The sequence below is a fragment of the Oryx dammah genome, unplaced genomic scaffold, assembly GCF_014754425.2.
Source record: "Oryx dammah isolate SB20612 unplaced genomic scaffold, SCBI_Odam_1.1 HiC_scaffold_29, whole genome shotgun sequence".
Taxonomy (NCBI): Eukaryota; Metazoa; Chordata; class Mammalia; order Artiodactyla; family Bovidae; genus Oryx; species Oryx dammah.
Window position 1 is genome coordinate 47,439,833 of NW_024070213.1, and position 21,757 is coordinate 47,461,589.

General features: G+C 46.8%; 1 protein-coding gene across 3 annotated transcripts in view; it reads right to left on the reverse strand.

Moving 5' to 3' along the window:
• The window catches only part of BTBD11 (BTB domain containing 11), a 331,679-nt gene that overhangs the window by 8,263 nt on the left and 301,659 nt on the right, over nucleotides 1-21,757 (reverse strand). For all 3 annotated transcript variants that reach the window (XM_040234784.1, XM_040234782.1, XM_040234783.1), the window contains 5 exons: nucleotides 17,670-17,775; nucleotides 13,361-13,463; nucleotides 10,559-10,640; nucleotides 2,460-2,528; nucleotides 50-163 (listed from right to left, as the gene is read on the reverse strand). In XM_040234784.1, the coding sequence (XP_040090718.1) occupies nucleotides 50-163; nucleotides 2,460-2,528; nucleotides 10,559-10,640; nucleotides 13,361-13,463; nucleotides 17,670-17,775 (474 nt within the window). The remainder of the gene's footprint in view (nucleotides 1-49; nucleotides 164-2,459; nucleotides 2,529-10,558; nucleotides 10,641-13,360; nucleotides 13,464-17,669; nucleotides 17,776-21,757) is intronic.

Below are 21,757 nucleotides of genomic sequence, written 5' to 3' on the forward strand. Positions count from 1 at the left end.
CACAAAAGTGCATGGGGCATGCTTGGACAGCGAGAATGGGATTGATTACCTTGGCATGGTTGTAAATATCCACACAGTTGTCGGTATTGATGCTTTTTGCACAGATAATCTCACAGTGTCGCTGCAAAGCCTCCAGCTGGAAAAATTTAGCGGCAGACAGGAGCTAAAAAGCATAAAAAGAGCCTGTTAGAGGTTGGGAGATGGAAGGAAAGCAAAGACTGTGGTGAGAAAACCCTTCATCTCCTACAGTGGAACCCAAGGTGCAGGCACTGAGAATAAAGCATCGATATATCACTTTAAGGAGCAAAGGTTACACAGCTGGCCTAGGACCCAGCAACAGAACTCGACCGTGGGGGCAGATGGCAGAGGGGAGGCATGGGGTCGAAGTGAATCAGATTTGCATCTATTGCAGCAGGGAGTCAATCAAAGATGCTTAAAATTTTTACCTCCAGAAATAAGGGTCAACGTTTTTATTTGGGTGTGCGCTCAGTCGCGTCAGACTCTTTGTGACCCCATGGACTGTAGCCCACCAGGCTCCTCCGTCCATGGAATTTTCTAGGCAAGAATACTGGAGCCAGTTACCATTTCCTCTTCTAGAGGATCCTCCTGACCCAGGGATTCAATCTGTGTTTCTTGTACCTCCTGCATCGGCAGGCAGATTCTGCACCCCTGAGCCACCTGGGAAGCCTGAATGCTCTTAGCAGGATGGATATCGAGGTGACTCACTTCCTCCGTTCATTCAGGTCTCAACACAGATACCACCTCAGGTCTCCTCGCTCCATCACTGTCTGTCTCCCTTAACCTGTCCTAGTCTTCTTCACAGCCCTTCTCACACCAGACATGATGTCATGCCCATCACCTTCCCCACAGACCAGGAGGGCAGGGATCTCTGCCCCTCTGCATCACAGTTGTATCCCAGCCCTGAGCATGGTACCTGGCCTCGGAAGATGCTAAACAGAGGAAGGGGAAGAAAAGGACTGAAGCAAGAGTTCAAAGGGATTGCCTTTGGGGAAAAGACTGAGGGATGGAAGGGAGATGGCTGGATGACGGGCTTTTTAAGTATTATAAAGCTCATATTATTTACACGATTGAAATGTATGTTCATTATTTTAATTTGAAAATAGCTTTTTAAAAGGTTTATAAAAGAGTCTTAGTCCTCAGAGTGCAGTCTAAGTTCTGAGGCTGTGATTTGTCAGAGTGGTCCAGAGAGACAGAGAGGAACTTCGGGGGGCGGGGGAGTGACCACGGAAGGTTTCTCAGAATAAGGACAAAGGGATAAAGGGCTCCACAGTGAACACAGAGCCCCTGTGACACGCGCCAGGCACTGTGGTAAGCATCTTACAAACAGAAACTCTTAAGATCTTCAAAACCCAGTGGGGTAGATTACTGTCATCCCCGTTCTGTAAGTATGAAAGCTGAAGATGACAGAGGTTAAATTACTCATCCAAGATCATAGAAGGGGCAGAGCCTGGATTTGAAGCCAGTCTGGCCCAGAGTCCATGTGTGAACCACCACGAGGGGTCACTTCTTGAACGACTCCTCATGTTTTAACATCTCTCATCAGGCCCCCCAGACTTCCGGCACTTGAATGGGGTCCCGGATCTTTCTCTCAGGACTAGCAGAATGATTTTGGCTTCCAGTTTAAAGCTACCTTGGTAGCTCAGATGGTAAAGAATCTGCCTGCAATGCAAGAGACCTGGGTTCATTGCGGGAGACCTGGGTTCAATTCCTGGGTTGGGAAGATCCCTTGGAGAAGGGAATGGCTACCCACTCCAGTATTCTGGCCTGGAAAATTCCATGGACTGTATAGTTTATGGGGTTGCAAAGAGTTGGACATGACTGAGTGACTTTCACTCACTTAAAGCTACCACCTTTGACACAGAGTTCCACTCCTAGCAAGGAGCAGGGGAAATCTTGGCTTTGGACGGATGGGAGCAGAAACAAGGCCCGAGGAGCAAGGAGGGGGAGAACACAGAGTTACAAGAGGTGGACAGGAGACGGGGAGAGCCAGGGAGCTGCTGGGTGAAGCCAGGAGAGCCTGTAATTGCCTCGTAGCTTCTGCCTCAATGGACATGCTGAGATTTGAGGAACGCTTTCAGATGAAATGTTTTTCCTACAGATGACAAGGGAGAAATCGTCAAGGATAGTTTCTGATGAGGCTATTTGAGCCCCAGCTGTGCCTGGAACTAGAGGTCGCCTCAGACTCTTCGGTAAATTTCCTGTCCTCCACCCCCAGGGCCAGATAAAATTAGGCTTCACTCAGCTGCTATTGAAAGAGATCGGACTAGCGCACCCAGCACCCCAGCCTTCCAGGGAGGGGCTCTAGGGAGAAGTCCTTGAGAGATCTAAGGGAGGCAGGCAGGACCCCCAAGCCTGCATCCAAATGAAAACCAGACACAGGCTGCCCCCAGACACCACCCATGTAAGCCACCCGCTCAGGACCACGGCAGGCTCCTCACCTCCATTATCTCGTTGTTTTTAATGAGAAGCGACTCTGGGCCACCGTAGTAGAGATACTGCATAACCAGCTGGAAGACAGAAGACGGTGAGCAAAGAGCCCATGGCACACAGACACAGTCATCTTACAGCCACCCAGTCGAAGCCTCAGAGTGGCTCTGAGTCCCTGCGTGACATCCCTTCACAGGGGTGGTCATTCCCCCTGGATTGCTGCCTTTCAGGAAGACGTTCCATTCACAAGTTTTATGGGCTGGATATGTTTTCTTACACCATGCTGTAATCTGTCGCCCTGTGGTTCACCCTCAGGGCCAAATTAAACAGTTCTAAGCTCTGCTCCCCAGGACAGTTTTCCCCCATCTATGGGTGACAATCATGGGTTGTCTTTTCACCTCCAACCCCATTGAGCTGCCCAGAGCTGCAGCACGTGACATGACTTAAAGACCCTGAACCAGCCGCAGTTCTCCTGGGAACATGACCCAGTTTGACTGGAAACCTCTGGTTTCAGCTTCAGAGGGTGACTCTGGGCCACCACAAGACCACCTTCTCCTTATCATAGCTTGATAAGAGCCAAGATGAAGTCGTTAAGGGTCCAGGGTCTCAGTGTTTTATTGATGGTGCGAAGTCTCCAAGCCAGGCTTCATACACATGACTGGATGGAGTGTAAAGTCCCAGAGCTTTGGAAAATGGTGTCTCTTAGGCAGAACGAAGCCCGTAGCTGGGATAGTGTTGGCTGTCACCACCTCCCATGAAGCTGAATATTAAAGCTTTAGGTGGGATGTATCCTCCCCAGTTGGCCATAGTCTCTACCATTCTCTAATGTTTTTTGCCTGCCTAGGTGACACATTGACTTAGCTGCCTGACCCTAAGCAGCTGTGTTGGAAAAACCTATAGACTGTTTACATCCCACCTCTGGACGTCTGTACAATGAGGTGACTGAACTGGGTTGCCCTCTGTGGTCCCTTCCGGCTCTGACGGTCAGTGACCAATTCAGGACAGTGGTTAAGAGCAAGGTCCTGGAGTTGAACTGCTTCAGTTTCTGACTTGGCTCTGCCACTTAAAAGCTGTGAGACCTGAATTAAGTTAGGCTCTCTATGCCTCAGTTTCATCATCTGTAAAGTGGGAATAATATTACCCACCTCATGGGGTTGTGATGAAAATTAAATGAGTTAATACATGTAACAGGCCTAAAAGGCACCTGGCAGATGTGTGGCAAGAACTCAGTAAGTGTTGGCTTTCTAATTTTCTCTGAGGGTGAAAAATCTTTTTCTAGTATGAATGACCTTCCATTTTCTTTCTCAGGTCATTCAACATTGTTTGTGACTGATCTCAATCTACTTTTTGCAAGTGGGTTTAAAGTAATCGCTTTTAATGTAACTCAACGAAAAAAACAAACAACCCAACCAAAAACCGGGCAGACGACCTAAATAAACATTTCTTCAAAGAAAACATACACGTGGTCAATAGGCATATGAAAAGATGCTCAGCATGGCCAATTATTAGATAAATGCAAATCAAAGCTTTAACAAAGTTGTACCTCACACAGGCCACAATGGCCATTATTAAAAAATCTACAAATAATAAATGCCGGAAAGGGTGTGGAGAAAAGGGAATGCTACCACAGTGTTGGTAGAAATGTAAATGGGTGCAGCCACTGAGGAAAAGAGTATGGAGGCTCCTTAAAAAAAATCTAAAAATAGTCTTGTTATGTGATCCAGCAATCCCAAATCCTGGGCATGTATCCAGACAAAACTGTAATTTGAAATGAAACATGTACCCCAATGCTCACAGCAGCACTATTTACAATGGCTAAGACATGAAAACAACCTAAATGTCCACTGACAGATGAATGGATGAAGATGTGTGTGTATCTATATCTATCTATGATACATACATACATGTGTGTGTGTATATATATATATATATATATACACACAATGGAATATTAGTCATAGAAAAAGACCGAAATGAAGCCATTTCAGCAACATGGATGGACCTAGAGATCATCATTCTAAGTGAAGTAAATCAGGAAGAAAAAGACTGTATCATACGCCCGATATGTGGAATCTAAAAATGCTTCGATTTGAAGTACAGAGTTCGGACTTTTCTGGTGGTACAGTGGTTAAAAACCCGCCTGCCAATGCAGGGGACCCGGGTTTGATCCCTGGTCCAGGAAGGTTCCACGCGTCCTGGAGCAACTAAGCCTGTGAGCCACAACTATGAGCCCATGTGATGCAGCGCCTGAAGTCCATACGCCTAGAGCCTCTGCCCTGCAGCAAGAGGGGCTACCGCCAGGAGAAGCTGGCGCACCGCCCCTGGATGGCAGCCCCTGCTCGCCTCAACCAGGGAAAGCCTGTGCACACCAGTGAAGACCCAGTGCAACGGAGACCAAAGCACCCAGGTCAGTGGCCTTTAGTGTGCTCATAATGTACCACCATCACCACAATCTGATTTTATTTTGCTTTATTTTGGCCGCATCACTTGGCATGCAGAATCTTAGTTCCCATACCAGGGATCCAATCTGTGCCCCCTGCAGTGGCGGTGTGGTCTTAACCACTGGACCACCGGGGAAGTGCCACCACAATCTAATTTTAGAACATTTTCACCCCCTCCCCTGGAGAAACCTCGTGCCTGTTAGCAGTCTCTCCCATTTCCTCCTTGGGTCAGTCATGACATCTACTATGATTTGCCTGTTCTGGACATTTCATATACATGAAATTGTACAACATGTGCTCTTTTGCATCTGGTTTTGTTCACTTGGTGTGGTATTTTCAAGGTCACATGTATCACACTCTTCACTTCTTTTTTACTGCTCAACAACATCCCTTTGTATGGATGTACTACAGTTTGTGTATCCATCCATCAGTTGATGGACATGTGGGTTGTTTCCATTTTTCACTGTTGCTGAAATGAATGCTGTTGCTTTGGATCAATTCACTTTTTCAGATCTCACCTGCCACTCCTCCCGCCTCTCCTTCTAATCTCAACTGTTGTTGTTCAGTCACTGATTTGTGTCCGACTCTTTGCAAGCCCATGGACTGAAGCACACCAGCCTTCCCTGACCTTCACTATCTTCCACAGTTTGCTCAAACTCATGTCCATTGATGCCATCCTACCATCTCACCCTCTGTTGCCTGCTTATCCTCCTGTTCTCTATCTTTCCTAGCATCAGGGTCTTTTCCAATGAGTCGGCTCTTTGCATCAGGTGGCCAAAGTATTGGAGCTTCAGCTTGAGTAGCAGTCCTTCCAGTGAGTATTCAGGGTTGATTTCCTTTAGGATTGACTGGTTTGGTCTCCCGCTCCCAACCACTTGCCTTTATCAGAACCTACTACCGTCTCTTTCACTCTGCTTTTGCCCACGCTGTTCCCTCTGCTTGGATGCCCTTCCCTTTTCTCCACCTGTTGATCTCCGGCCCCTCTTTCAGGATCCAGCTCAGTAGTCACCTCTGCAAAGCTTCCACAGATCTGCTCAGATCTCTTAGTTGCCTCCCACCCTGTGCTGGGTGGCACACTGCCCGTGACTGCAGTGTTATTTCCTGCTGGGGTCTGAGGGCACAGAGTGGGTCTTACCCACCTCTGCATCCCCAGTGCCTGCCAGTGGCAAGGACACTTTAACCAGAAACACAATTCCTCCCCTTCCTCTTCTGTGTCTGAGTCTCTCACTGGCCAACTGCCTGTGGCAGAGTGGGGCTTTAGTGCTGATGATTGAGGCTTTGTGAAATGATAATGTAACACTGTTTACTCTTCCCCTGGACCCAGACAGGTCATAAGCATCTAATCTTTGGCAAATGTTGAGACACTGGCTTTATTAAAATCCATTTATTCCCCAAGGACCTCTCTTTTATAAAGGCCAAATCAATAATAGTGATGGTAAAAGCCATAATAATAACTGTCCTGAAAACAGGGTCTCTCCAGTTACAAAGCACTTCTCCAGCATGCTATCTCATTTCCTCAAGGTTGTATTGTTGACTGGAAATGTTGCTTTCAGGAGCAGGCATGGAGCCCCATTAACCATGGGGCTAATGGAATTAAATTGGGCTGTGCTGTGCCACCTTCAGACTCAGCCAGCACGAGCCTTTTCTGCAAGGGAGTGAAACGGACCCTGATTAGGCCAAAGGGTCTGTTTATGGGGTTGTTTTTCTTGGCAGCTGTCAACCTGCATGAAGCAGGATGTAAATGGCGTCCACAGCCTGGTGGAGGCCCTGCTCCCAGGTGCAGCCTCAGTTGCAAGGGGCTCTTGCCCACGTGTGATGTTAAACAGTCTTGCAGGAAGGAAACTCAAAGCCATCTCATTTACTAAAATTCTTCTGTTCAGCATGGAAGGGAAGTGAGCTGGCCCCTGGGAGCCTCCTTCTGGGTCAGATTCAGCCTGACTTGGCCTATTTTGAGCCACAAATGAGGCTTTTCTTTTATGGGGAAGGGGCAGGAATGTGGAGAATTCCCCAGGGTCTGCTCAATCTTCTCTGCCCATTACAGTAACTCAAGGCTAACGTGGCTGGGAAGCTTTCCCTAGCCAAAAGTAAATACAGGCATTCGATTCCTCTGGGGCCACGCCTTCCTGTGTAGGTCTCTCATTCAACTAGCCCCCACAGCAAACATTTATTGAGTGCCTACCACAAGTCAGGTTCTGATGACAAGAACCCCTCCAATTAGTCCTAGGCTTGATGGCATAAGTGCCCCTCCACGAGCACTTGGAGAGCTGGGGAGGGGGGTGCACGGTTTTCGGCATTGGGCTCATGCTCCAAACACTAATGGGCCTTTCCTTGGGGCTAGGTGATTTTTAGGGAGGACCCAAAGCCCCATAGCAGGGAGACAGTTAAGAGATCAGGTCTGGAAGTCAGCCAGGTCTGAAGCTCAGCTTGGCCACTTCCTCTACCTGTCTGTCCATGGGGAGAAGGGCCAGCTGGAGAGGGAGCTGGGAGGCCTGAACTGAATTAGATTACATGGGTCATGGTTCTCAGACTGGGTCCCTGGACCAGCAGCATCAGCATCACCTATGTTCTCATAAGAAACATGAATTCTCGGGCCCCATCCCAGGCCTATAGAATCAGGAACTCTGGGGGTGGGGCTCAGGAATATGCATTTTAGCAAGTTTCGTGGCTTAACAGCAACTCTCTTCACCCCCACTGCTTCCCCTGGAGATTCTGATGCTTCCTAAAATTTGAGAAACACTGTAACTTAGAGCACTGGTTCTCCACCTTGGCTGCACATGACTCTGGATGATGGCAGAAGGTGGAGACTTAAAAATGCTGATGCCTGAGCTGCAGCCCAGATCCTAAATGACAGCCTCGACCTTGGGAATCGTCAAAGCTCCTCAAATGGTTCCACTGCACAGCTGAGCCTGAGCACTGCTGGTTTTGAGCCCTGCACATAGCTGCTGCACAAGAAACAGCTTCTATTATTATTGTTTCTCTTTGCTTTCAAACTGCAGTACTGGAGAAGGAGAGTCCCTTGGACTGCAAGGAAATCAAACCAGTCAATCCTAAAGGAAATCAATCCTTCATCTTTATCAGAAGGATTGATTCTGAAGCTGAAGCTCCAATACTGGGCCACCTGATGCGAAGAGCCAAATCATTGGAAAAGACCCTGATGCTGGGAAAGATTGAGGGCAGGAGGAAAAGGAGGCAATAGAGAATGAGATGGTTGGATGGCATCACCGACTCAATGGACATGAGCTTGAGCAAACTCTGGGAAATAGCGAAGGACAGGGAAGCCTGGTGTGCTGCAGTCCATGCGGTCACAGAGTGGGACACGACTTAGCGACCAAACAAGAACAAAGACCAGACTGGGTTCAAATAATGGCTCTGTCATTGACTAGCACCAAGTTCTCTGGACCTCAGTTTCTCTACCTCTAAAAGTGGCAAGATTTATCCAGATAACTACATGCAAGCAAAGGCCAGTGCCTCATTCATAGTTGGAGTTCAAAATGGGGAAAATGAGGTTCAGAGAAGAGAATGTCTTACCCATGCTTATTCTATAAGGATTCTTTATTTTGAAGTTTCAACATAACCAAAGGAATGCATCTCTAATGATGGAAATATAGGCACCTGAACGGGCTTTAGGGCTTACTGTGAGGGCATGGTGGCTTCCTGGTAGCACTCTGAATCACAGGATCTGGGGGGCCAAGGTTAGTAAATGGAGGGAAGAACCATTATCTGGCCACTGGCACTTGGCTTCTACTACGTGGTTCCAATGTATCTTTTCAGTGTCCAGTCTACCTTAAGACACGGCCGAATGGACTATAATCACTTTCCCTCTAACACACACCAGGACTTTCCACTTTTGTGCCTTTGTGCTCTTTCTCCCTCTGGAATACCCTTTCCCTCCTATTCACTAGATAAGGAAACTGAGGCTCAGAAGGGCTGGATAGTTTTTTCAAAGTCACATGAAGGATAATGATTTTAAACAGGGGGATGCTGCTGTTTAAACCCAGGGGTATAGCATTTAGATCCTGAAATGCAGCTCTGTCCTCCAAGACCAGACCAGGACCTCTGCCCCGAGACCCTGGCCTGCCCTGACACCTGCTTATCTCTGCGTGGTCTCCTCAACCCTCCTGGAATGTGAGTCTCCCAAGGGCCAGGCTGTGTCTTCCGCACTTCTTCCCAGGGCTTTCCTTCTGGAACTGAACTGGAGGAATCAGGTCCTGTTCAGAATTCTATAAACTCCATCCCCAGGTCACCCACATTGGCCTACTAGCCCTGGCTATAGGAGGACAGCAGGGAGGGGCCACAGTCTCCCCTGGAGGCTTCCCGATGATGTAAGCAGCCCACCAGCCTTCACACCCCTGATGAGATGCAGAACCCCAGAAATAGGGCTGTGAGGCTAGCGAGGGGTGTGAATTTCTGTTAGCTGTGAGATGTCACTGAGGGCCTGGATTTATGAATCAGGCACAAAATCCAGGAGCATATGGCTTCACAGGTGTATTCTAGGGAACACTCAGAGAAGAACATACACTGGTCCTTCTCAAACTCTTCCAAAAGACTGAAGAGGAAGGACCATCCAAAAGATCTTCTATGAAGCCACCATCACCCTGATACCAAAACCAGACAAAGACACCACCATACACACAAAACATCCCCCAGTGAATCAGACATGAAGGATGGGGGGAAAGGAAGAATGTCGCTGTGCTCCCCTCAAAGGTGCCCGATAAACCAAACGGTATCGCCATCAATCGAACAGAGATATAGCCATGTCATCTAGCCTCTGACAAGCCTTCCTTCCTATTTACATTAGGTTCAGGCCTATTAACCTGAACCTATTAATATTAACCATTAACCTATTAATATTAACTATTAATTAGCCTATTAATATTAACACGACACTGGATTCCCTAAAGTCCACTGGTTCCTGATCACACTGGGCTCAATCATCTTTGGGGACGTCATACCTCCTGTTCCCTGCCTGCAGTGTTCTAACTGGCCCCATCCCCCTTTTAAATTTATGTATTTGGCTGCACTGGGTCTTAGTTGCAGCATGTGGGATCTTCAATCTTCATTTCAGCACACGGGATCTTTAGTTGTGGCATGTGAGATTATTTTAGTCATGGCATGTAAACTCTTAGTTGCATTATGTGGGATCTAGTTCCCTAACCAGGGATTGAACCCAGGCCCTCTGCATTGGAAACTTAGAGTTTTAGCCACTAGACCACCAATGAAGTCCCTCTAACTCCCTTTCTTAAGTCCCAAGCCTCCCCATAGTTCACCAGGTTCTCTTCAGCCTGCAATATTCCAGCTGGCACCCCATCAAGGGGCCTTCCCCAATCTCCCTGGTCTGAGTTGTCACAGCACATTGCTTCTCTCACACTCACTCCAACTTTATATTGTAATTGACTAATTACTCAGAGTTATCCATTCTGGATTGTGAAGCCCTAGGAGGAGAGTGTCCTCTATCCTTGTGTCTCCAGCACAGTGTTGGGCACAAAGCAGGTGCTCAATTAACGCTGTGGGCTTGCATGGATGGTAAGGGGGAGGGGCAGTGTGAAGACATGGGCCAGAAGTGCAGCAGCTGATGACAGTGCAGTGGCTGATCCACAGGTGGAGGCTCGGAGGGACCCACTGGTGCTCCGCACCCACAAGCAGACTTCCGGGTCACAGCAGGGGCTCACCTGAAAGATGGGGTACTTCACGTATCCGATCTCTATGCAGGTGCTGTCGTTGGTTGGTTTGCTGGAGAGGAGTGCTTTGAACCTGAGCAAGAACATAGAAAGGGAGATAAGAAGACTCACAAAGACATCCACAGCTTGCAAGGCTCAGCTCTCTGATGATAGAAACATGTAATATATCCCCTCAACTCGGAAATATGATGACATCTCTATAGATTGTCTAATATAATGTCCCCTGATATGATACCATAATCCAGTCTGAAGTTAAAAAGCTTAAGTTAAAAACAGTGTCTAGAACTGTTAAATTACTTCTCAAGCAGGTGATTTGAAAAGAACAAATGCCTTTTAAAACACTGTCCAGGGAATTCCAGCTGGTGGTCCAGTGGTTAGGACTCAGAGCTTCCACTGCAGGGCTCCAGGTTTGATCCCCAGTTGGGTAACCAGGATCCCTTAAGCTGTGCCATGAGGCCAAAAGAATAAATAAAGTAAGAAACAAAAAGCCCCTTCCACCTTGCAGGCCCATCACAAAGACTGCCTCCTTCCTGGAGTCCATCCTGACTCAAATTTCAAGCTCCTCAGGTGCCCATGGAGCTCTCCAACCCACTCCTTTCTCCTCCCACACAACCTTTGTTCTAAAAGGGGAGGGACTGCAGCTGACTCTCGCCTCGGCTGCCTGAGCCAGGCTGGCCCTGATGCATGGTAGGTATTTAACATCATAGGCATCAACATCTGTTGATTACCTATCTCCCTAAATGAATGACCTTCTGTTGAGAGTTTTAGATGCATTTTCCTGCCACTGGCTAAACTAGGTTCCTCGTGGGTAGAGACCCAGTCAGTGGAACACACTGATACTCTATTTATTTACTTATTCGGCTGCATCGGGTCTTAGTTGCAGCATGTGGGATTTTCACTGCATCATGCAGGATCTTTCAATTTGGCACATAAACTCTCTCGTAGTGGTGCTTACGCTCAGTGGTTGCAGTGTGGGCTCACCGCCCCATAGCATGTGGGATCTTAGTGCCCCAACTAGAGACTGAACCCTCGTCCCCTGCAGTGCAGGGGATTCTAGCAACTGAACCACCAGGCAAGTCTCCCATACTCAATACATTTAGAAATAAGCTAAGACATGTCTCTTTTTATAAATTAAACTTTAAATCAGAAATAATTTCAGATTTATAGAAGAGTTGCAAACATAGGACAGAAAGTTCCAATATGCCCTTCACTCAGTTTGCCCCGATGTTATCATCCGACATAGTCATGATACCTTTTAAAACTAAGAAGTTATCAGTGGTACAAGCTATAGTTCATGGGGTCGCAAAGAGTCGGACACAACTGAGGGACTGAACACACACACACACACACACACACAGAGTATTGATACAGCTCTTCCATGATGTCACAACAGAACCATGCAAAGGATAGGGTATTTTTCTTCCCCGTCCTTCACTGTCTCCTAGAGTTTGCAGGGATGATGTTTTACTGTTGTCAACTCCAAGGTTCAGGAAAAGTAAGATTCAGGACCTGTGTACTTTGAGCGCCTTATGCCAAAGTTCCCTGATATTTGGAGTGCAGGCATTGTAAGGCTACAGTGTGAGTTTTCAGGTTGCGTGAGGATACCTGACTGAGGAAGTTACAATCCAATCCATTCTCCACTCATGAAGCTCTGTGCTCAATATGTGCTCCATCTGCCCAGAGGAACAGTATCTTGTCTAAGCCACACAAAGACTGCTGATTATGCTAGAGACTGCCCTGTATTCTTCTTCCAAATTGTGGTTAAAAAACACATAACATAAAATTTACTGTCATAACCAGTTTTGAGTGTTTACTAATATTACATGGAGTATATTCACATCATTGTGCAATCGATCTCCAAGACTTACCCTGTCCTCAGAAACCATCTCCTACTCCCCCTCCCCTAGCCCCAGTTCCCAGCCTACTATTTACTGTCTCTATGAACTTGACCTTCCCTGGTAGCTCAGCTGGTAAAGAATCCACCTGCAATGCAGAAGACCTATGTTCAATCCCTGGATTGGGAAGATTCCTTGAAGAAGGGAACGGCTACCCACTCCAGTATTCTGGCTTGGAGAAAAGAGTCGGACATAACTGAGCTGCTTTCACTTTCATGAACTTGATTATTGATGGTTCATATAAAAGGAATCATATAGTATAATATTTGTCTTTTTATGACAGGCATATTTCACTTCATATAATGTCCCCATTCATATTGTAGCATGTGTCAGAACTGGCTTCCTTTTTAAGGCTGAATAATGTCTGTATATGTGTGTGTGTGTGTGTGTGTGTGTGTGTGTGTGTGTGTGTGTGTGTGCGTGCACGCGTGTGTGTGTGTGTGCTGTTGCTTCAGTTGTGTCTGACTCTTTGTGACCCCATGGACTATAGCCCACCAGGCTCCTCTGTCCATGGGATTCTCCAGGCAAGGATACTGGAGTTGGTTGCCATGACCTCCTCCAGGGGATCTTCCCGACCCAGGGACTGAACCTGCATCTCCTATGTCTCCTGCATTGGCAGGCACTTTCTTTACCACTAGCGCCACCTGGGAAGCCCCAGGTATGTATATACTACATTTTAAAATCCAGTCCTCCACGGATGGACTCCTGGGTGGCTTCTTCCTTTTGTCGTTGTGAATCATGCTGCCTTAACAAGGTATACAAATGCCCTATAGTCTTGGAACCTTGATTTTGAGGAGAAAATCTGCCCATTCAGTGATGATAAGCACCCAAACTGAATTTTAGAGAATAGTAATAGCCACCCTTATAATTCAGTGCTTTCAAAACTGATGATACATACCTTGGAGATGCTGTAAATAACAGCACTTTGTGAGCATAAAATGGTCTTCCTTCTACCAGAAAGGTGACATCTGACATTTCTTTATTGTTAAGGAAATGAGGATCTGGAACAGGAAAGGGAGAGAGGGTAGCTTTAGAGGAGAGAAGGATGAGGTCTGGATTCCTCTTTTGGAAGAGCGCCCATAAGAGCTGACAGGGAGGCCACGGTGATAAAATACTTGCTGGAGAGACCGTGACCGAACAGGAAACAGGATCGGTTACAGGAACGTGCAATTAACTGGAATTCAGTATTTCACAGGGAATCTTCACAGCTTATTTGTGATTAAAAGTAGCACTTCCCCTCAGAAGATTCACCCCAGCCACAGTTCAGATGACTGTGAGGTGTGGAGGGTGGCCGTCTACCCCCTCGGCCTCTAAGGAGGTCACTCGCCCCAGCTCACTCCTCCTTCTCCAGCTCAGCACCCTCCTTTCCTGATGGGAGTGGTTCCTGCCTGCTTGCTGCTGTGTTTCAGGTGAGGATCAGAGGCAAATGAGCCAGGCTCCTGCCCTCATCTCCAGGAAAAAAGAAGCTGTGGAACTAGTTGTACAGCGAGTACTCTAGTACTTACTGAGCATTCACGATGTGCCAGGCACCCTGCAAGCTGGCACCTGCAGGTGTAAACTCACTCAGCCCTGGGAGAGAGGGACCACTGTCGGGCGTATGACAGGGACATGACGCCACGAGTCACAGTGACGTGGTCAAGCGAGTGGCTGGTGGAGAAGCCAGGATGTGAACGTGGACATTCGGACTCCAGGGCCTGCATTGCTAAGCACCGGAATCCTCCGATTTGCCTGACATCTTAGCCATTTCTCCTGGGGCTACAAAGGTGCCAGTCTGTCCTTAGCAAAGCACTTTGGTCTCTCTGGGAAAACCCACCAACTGGCCCATGCACCTGTACCCCTACCCGACTCCGCCATGCTCAGTTTCTAAGTCAGACCCCTGGCCTGGCCCCTTTCACAGACCCTGCTGTAACTTAGAACCAGAATTTGCCTTTTTGGCTGATTCTCCTCCTGGTTGATTCACCCTAGGTGGTGGCCCTGGGTATCCTCCACTCATATTTCTCTGTCAGTACCTATAGCCTCTTGACCTCTTCCCAATAAAAAAGCTTTAATCTAAAACATATAAAAAAGGCATAAATGTCAAATCATCTGTAATTATACTCTTAAAATTTTTTTTATTAAAAAATGCAACAAAAACCAAAGAGACTGGAGGAGGAAATGGCAACCCACTCCAGTATATTTGCCCAGGAAATCCCATGAACAGAAGAGCCTGACAGAGGGTCCATGGGGTCAGAAAAGAGTTGGACACGACTTAGTGATTAAACAACAAGAACAAAGAGAAGAAAGGCCACAGAGGAAGGGCAGAGACTTGGCTAACACTCGCTTCTCCACTTGCTTTAAAGACTGTTAACAGGTTGGAGCGACATTCTCCCTCTTCTCAGCAACCCATCTCCCTCTGCTCAGCCTCTCACTCCCACTATCCACCTTCAACTAGCTCCCACTTCTGCTTCCCAAACTGCTAACATCTCCCATCTTTAGCTCTTTTTACCATTCTCCCCCAGAATGCACTGGGAGGGCAGAAGACAATGTACTATAAAAAAACCAGGCATGTGCACTCCAGTTTGCCGCAGTCCCCACCACTCCCTATTGTGTTACACCACACCCATTTCACTCATTTACACGACCTTCCTGGCCTTATGGAGATGCCACTTTGGGGCTTTTATCACTACTCACCCTTCTCTTTCCTTATAAGCAGGTCCCCAAGGAACAACTATTTGACCACCTTTAGTTATCTGAGCTTGGAATGTTGTATTGAAGATGCAAAACACTATATGCTTTATATTCCACTTATTAATCATTATATTATGTCCTTTTTCTTTCATCTGTGAGCTTTGAACTTCTCAGGCCTGCCTTCTTTCTCTTGGTGCTAATAACCTTTGGAATTCCAATGCTTGGCCTGAAAACCAGGCCCTTTTAATTGCTGGTGAAAGAAATCTCAGCAAATTCAGGAGAAAAAAAATTTTCTCTCCTCTCCTATCACTACAGGCGAGCAGATTTTATGCTGCGTCACTGAAACAGCCCTTGCAAATGTTTGCTCTAACAGGGGTGTCTTGTAAAGCACCAGATGTCAGAAATTGCTATGCCCTCGCAGTGTAACTTTCACTCTCTAAAGTCTGTAAATTTGATGGATCTTTATGATTTGTTGCCCTGGTAATATTTTAATTAACATCTGCTTTCTACAAGGTAGAACTACTTGCATTGTGAGTACATTTTGGATTGCCTACATGCTTAAAACATTCAGAAAATTATGATCATGGCATCCGGTCCCATCACTTCATGGCAAATAGATGGGGAAACAATGGAAACAGTGCCAGATTTTATTTTTTTGGGCTCCAAAATCATTGCAGATGGTGACTGACTGCAGCCATGAAATTAAAAGATGCTTGCTCCTTGGAAGAAAAGCTATGACCAGCCTAGACAGCATACTTTGCTGACAAAGGTCCATCTAGTCAAAGCTATGGTTTTTCCAGTAGTCATGTATGGATGTGAGAGTTGGACTACAAAGAAAGCTGAGCACCGAAGAACAGATGCTTTTGAACTGTGGTGTTGGAGAAGACTCTTGAGAGTCCCTTGGACTGCAAGGAGATCAAATCAGTCAATCCTAAAGGAAATCAGTCCTGAATATTCATTGAAAGGGCTGATGAAGCTGAAGCTCCAATACTTTGGCCACCTGATGCAAAGAACTGACTCATTTGAAAAGACCCTGATGCTTGGAAAGATTGAAGGCAGGAGGAGAAGGGGATGACAGAGGATGCGATGGTTGGATGGCATAACCGACTTGATGGACATGAGTCTGAGTAGGCTCTGGGAATTGGTGATGGACAGGGAAGCCTGGTGTGCTGCAGTCCATGGGGTTGCAAAGAGTTGGACACAACTGAGCTACTGATCTGACTGACATGAATTGGCATAAAGAAAACCAGGCAACCTTTGACTCAGCTGCTAAGTTTTCTACTTTAGCAAAAATTTGTGCCATTTAAATTAATAGGTTATTTGTGACAGGAACAAAAATACTTTAAAGCATTTCCACAAATGCAGCCTTTTCACTAATTTAAACTAGCTCACCTATTTCAAAAGTAGAGGCTTTGCTAAAGGATAGCATTCTTCAGCTGCTTCCATTTCTGCAAAGTTTCCTGGTCTTTATAGGAAAAGGAAACAGGAAGTAGGAAAGTCCCCAACCTTAATGGGAAGGGGTGTCTTTTATCTGTAATATTTTATCAGTCCCCAGGCAGTGAGAGACAAGCCTTTGCAAAAGAAGATTCATGCTTCAGGCTTCAAGGCAGTCAGGTATTTGCCTTTTTCCCTGGTTGATTCACGAGGTTACCAGCAGCCCCAGGATCTTCTGAATGAAATCGGTACCTGATGGAAAGGTTTCTTCTGGAAAATCCCAGAGGCCAACTGGAGAAAGATGGGATTGTGGCTTTGGTGGGGGACCTGGGTTCATGACCCAGCTCCACCTGGACTGATGCTGAAGGCTCTGCAGAGCCTCCTTGTATTCAGCTGTGACCTGGATAATACTGCCTGTCTCCCGGGTAGCCCAGGGATTGTTTGAGAGAGGGTAGGGAGGAGCTTGGCTAGGGCTAGCTCAAAGCAAGTGTCCAAGAAGGGTGAAGAGTGATTACTGCTAACCCAATGGGAGTTCAGGGCATCCCGTCTCCTCAGTTCAGCGCCATTCCCCTCGTGTGTGTGTGTGTGTGTGTGTGAGTGTGTGTGTGTGTGTGTGTGTGTGTGTGTGTGGTGTTTGTCTAGAGGGTGACGCTTGCTCATCTCTCCTTCCAGTTACTTGCAGGACTTCCATTAGGGGCATACTACCTGCCTATCACTGTACCCTGCTCGTTCCATCTCAAGGAAGAGGAACTTCTTAGAGGAGAGGATGGGGGAGAGTGGCTATGCAGACCTCAGCCTTCTCTGGACTCTACCTGGCTACTGGAAGGGCGTGAGCAGTCATCACTGTCAGTGATGTGCAGAAGAAAGGTGCTCAGCGGAGGGATGAGGTACTGATGAGTCCCCTTGTCCTTATCCCCAGCGTATTTTCTCCAAACAGTTTAATCATGTAACAAAGGTGATACGCCGACTTCCACCTGCCTCACTCCTGTATCCACCCTGTGTGCCCTCCAACACGCCCAGTCTCTTCTTTGACTGCGTTTGCTTCCTTCCTGTCCTCAAATCACAAAGCAACAGTTCAGGGCTGGACCCAGGAAGCCCCCACTCACCCAGGCGTGAGGTCTGCTTCCGTTTGATCTCTGTGAGCTTGGGGATGGGGTAGGGCCCGTAGCAGTGAGTGAAGATGACACACAGCTGCTGGCTGATCACTTCGTTCTGTGGAAAGGAAAGAAGAGCTCACATTGATGGGGGCTGTGTGAGACCTCACCCAAGGCCCTGTGTACGAATGGGCCCCCTGCCCCCGCCGTGGGCCAGAGGAGCCCACAGACGGACTGCAGGTTCTGAGAGAAAGTCCCTGGACATCACACCTTTGCTTTGCCCAACAGGCCCTGGGTTTGCTTGTTCAGTTTGTCCAACATTTCTAGCAGGTTTATAGTGGAAGTTTAATTTGTAGTTAAATCTTTTCTTGCTCCAATCATTTTTTTTATTGGAATATAATTGCTTTACAATGTTATGTTGGTTTCTGATGTACAACAAGGTGAATCAGCTATATGTATACAAATATTCCCTCCCTCTTGGGCCTCCATCCCACCCCTTCCCAATCCCAACCCTCTAGGTCAGCATAGAGCACTGAGCTGAGCTTCCTGTGCTTTACAGCTCTCTATTTTACACATGGAGGTGTATATATGTCAGCCTCAATCCCCTGATTCATCCCACCCTCCTCATCGCTCCACTAGGTCCACATATCCATTCTCTATGTCTGCATCTCTATTCTGCCTTGGAAATAGGTTCATCTGTACCATTTTTCTAGATTCCACCTATATCCGTTAATATACGATATTTGTTTTTCTCTGACTTACTTTACTCTGTATGACAGATTCTGGATCCACCCACATCTCTAAAAATGACCTTATTTCATTCCTTTCAGTGGCTGGGTAATATTCCATTGTGTATATATACCACATCTTCTTTAACCATTCATCTGTCTTTGGACAGCAATCCCACTACTGGGTATCAGTTCAGTTCAGTCCAGTTGCTCAGTCGTGTCTGACTCTTTGCAACCCCATGAATTGCAGCATGCCAGGCCTCCCTGTCCATCACCAACTCCCGGAGTTCACCCAAACCCACGTCCATCGAGTCGGTGACGACATCCAACCATCTCATCCTCTGTCGTCCCCTTCTCCTCCTGCCCCCAATCCCTCCCAGTATCAGAGTCTTTTCCAATGAGTCAACTCTTTGCATGAGGTGGCCAAAGTACTGGAGTTTCAGCTTTAGCATCAGTCCTTCCAATGACTGATCTCATCTCCTTTAGGAAGACTGGTTGGATCTCCTTTAGAATGGACTGATTGGATCTCCTTGCTGTCCAAGGGACTCTCAAGAGTCTTCTCCAACACCACAGTTCAAAAGTATCAATTCTTTGGTGCTCAGCTTTCTTCACAGTCCAACTCTCACATCCATACATGACCACTGGAAAAACCATAGCCTTGACTAGATGGACCATTGTTGGCAAAGTAATATCTCTGCTTTTGAATATGCTATCTAGGTTGGTTGAATATGCTATCTAACTTTCCTTCCAAGGAGTAAGCGTCTTTTAATTTCATGGCTGCAATCACCATCTGCAGTGATTTTGGAGCCCCCCAAAATGAAGTCTGACACTGTTTCCACTGTTTCCCCATCTATTTCCCATGAAGTGATGGAACCAGAGGCCATGATCTTAGGGTATGTACCCAGTGAAAAACCATAATGCCGAAGGATACCTTTGCCCCAGTGTTTACTGCAGCACTATTTACAATATTCAGGACATGAAATCAATTTAAATATCTAATAATTTCTTTACTATTCATTGGAAAGCAAGTTTTGCAACTCACAGGATGGAAAATAAGTTTTTACCATAAGCACACGTTTATCAATGCTGAAAAATTCTTGTAGCTGTTGCTGCTGCTGCTGCAAAGTTGCTTCAGTCATGTCCGACTCTTCGCGACACCATGGACTGCAGCCCACCAGGCTCCTCTGTCCATGGGATTTTCCAGGCAAGAGTTCTGGAGTGGGGTGCCATTACCTTCTCTGGTAGCAGCTAATTAGCCTAAAAATGGCAGCAGGAAGCCCTTCTGGTCCTGTGCCCACACTTTCTACCACCAAGACACAAACGCTCCTGATTTGGCTTTCCTGTGCACTTGATTCTGGTGCTGAGGCATTTCTGGATCCAGAAGTGCTCAGCTGAATCACTTTCTCCTAAAACAAGCATGTGTGTTTTGGAGGAATAGCTCTGCAATGCAAAACTATGGCTGTTCCAGTACTCTGGGAGCCTGTTTCTGATCAACCTCCATCCTTCATGTCCTTTCCTCCTGTCCCACTGGGGCCCATGCTGGTCCATTAATCTCCCTCCAACTGCAGGTGTGCAGGAGCGAAGCCAGGAATCATAGCATTTTGTGGATGCTTTTTATTGGGTGAATGGGGTTGAAACCAGGGGTTAAAAACAGTGGTTAGATAGCTCGATATTTACCATATATTAAGAAAAGTAGGTTACAACACAGTTTGTACCATGTAGTTTCGGAAATAAAAGCCTACATATATATTTGGATTGACAGGTATAGAAAAAGGTCTGGAAAATAGAGTAGCTACCTTTGGGTGGGATGATGATGTTTTCTTCTTTTATATATATACATCTTTTTACAATAAACAAGGGTTGTTTTGTACATAAATGCAATAAATACTATTTTTGATTTTAAAAAGATAGGTTTGGGACTACTAATGATGTTATCAGTTCAAGCTATGCTTGAATCTGCTTCACTGTGTTCCTGAAAGAGAGGGATTGCAGCTCAACAAATGAAAAGAAATCCAACCCTTTGATCCTACAAGACATCATGTTACCTCAGATGGGGTGCACAGAAGTGCCCAAGAGGAGGCAGTCATGTTGGATAGAAAAAGAGATGCTGCTTTCAAAGATGAAGGCCTTCTGACAGAAGGTGTTACCTGCTCCTCTCACTTAACCCTCACAAAGCAACTGGCTTGTGGTTCCAGAGGTGGTTCTCAAAGTGTGGTCTGCAGACTGCCTGAGCTTGTTAGAAATGCATGCCCTCAGATCCCATCTCATACCTCTGACTCAGAAACACTGGGGGTGGGGCCCAGCAATCAGTATTTTAGCACGTTTTCTGCTGATTCTAATGCCCCTTAGGTTTGAGAACTACAAGTTTAATGTCCTGATATTCTGTCTTAGATTTGACCTTAGCTGGCAACTGTAAATTTCCTCTGGTTTAAAGCCTGGCCATGGGCTTCCCTGGTGGCTCAGTGGTAAAGAATCTGCCTGCCAATACAGGGGATGCAGGAGAGTTGGGTGTAATCCCTGGGTGGGGAAGATCCCCTGGAGAAGGAAATGGCAACCCACTCCAGTGTTCTTGCCTGGACGATCCCATGGACAGAGGAGCCTGGAAGGTTATAGTCCATGGGGTTGCAAAGAGTTGGACACAACTTAGTGACTAAACAACAACAAAGCCTGATCGCAGAAATATGCTTCACTGACCAGCATGCAGCAGCAGTACTGCCTGGGAGCTTTTGAGAAATGCAGACTCTCACCCTAGGCCCACTGGATCAGATCCTCATTAACATGCTCTGCAGGTGACTCCCATGCACATTGATGTTGGAGAAGCATCAGGTGGTAGGCAAAATTGTGGTCCCTAGTCCCCTACCTCCAGGATCTAATGACTGATGATCTGAGGTGGAGCCAATGTGATAGAAATAAAGTGCACAATAAATGTAATGTGCTCGAATCATCCTGAAACATTCCCTTCCACTCCCCAGTCCATGGAAAAATTGTCTCCCATGAAACTGGTTCCTGGTGCCAAAAATGGCTGGGGACCACTGCCCTAGAAGACTGTATGCCCTAAGCCCTGGGACTAGGAACATCAAGAGATACCACGCCCGTCAATCTGTTCTTTTTCAGGGCAAAAGGGACTTGGCAGGACTAATTAAGGTCACTAAGTAGTTGCCCTTAAAAGAGGGAGATTACTTTGTATTATCTGTGTGGGCCCAGTGTAATCACGTAAGCATTTAAAATGCATGAAAAATTCAGAAGGGATGGAGGAGAAGAGGAAGTCAGAGGGACTGGAAGCCTGATGAACTGTTGCTTGAAGACGGCGGGGGCCACATGGTAAGCTTGAGAGGGAATGCAGGCCCTGACACTGGGAAAAAATATGACCCC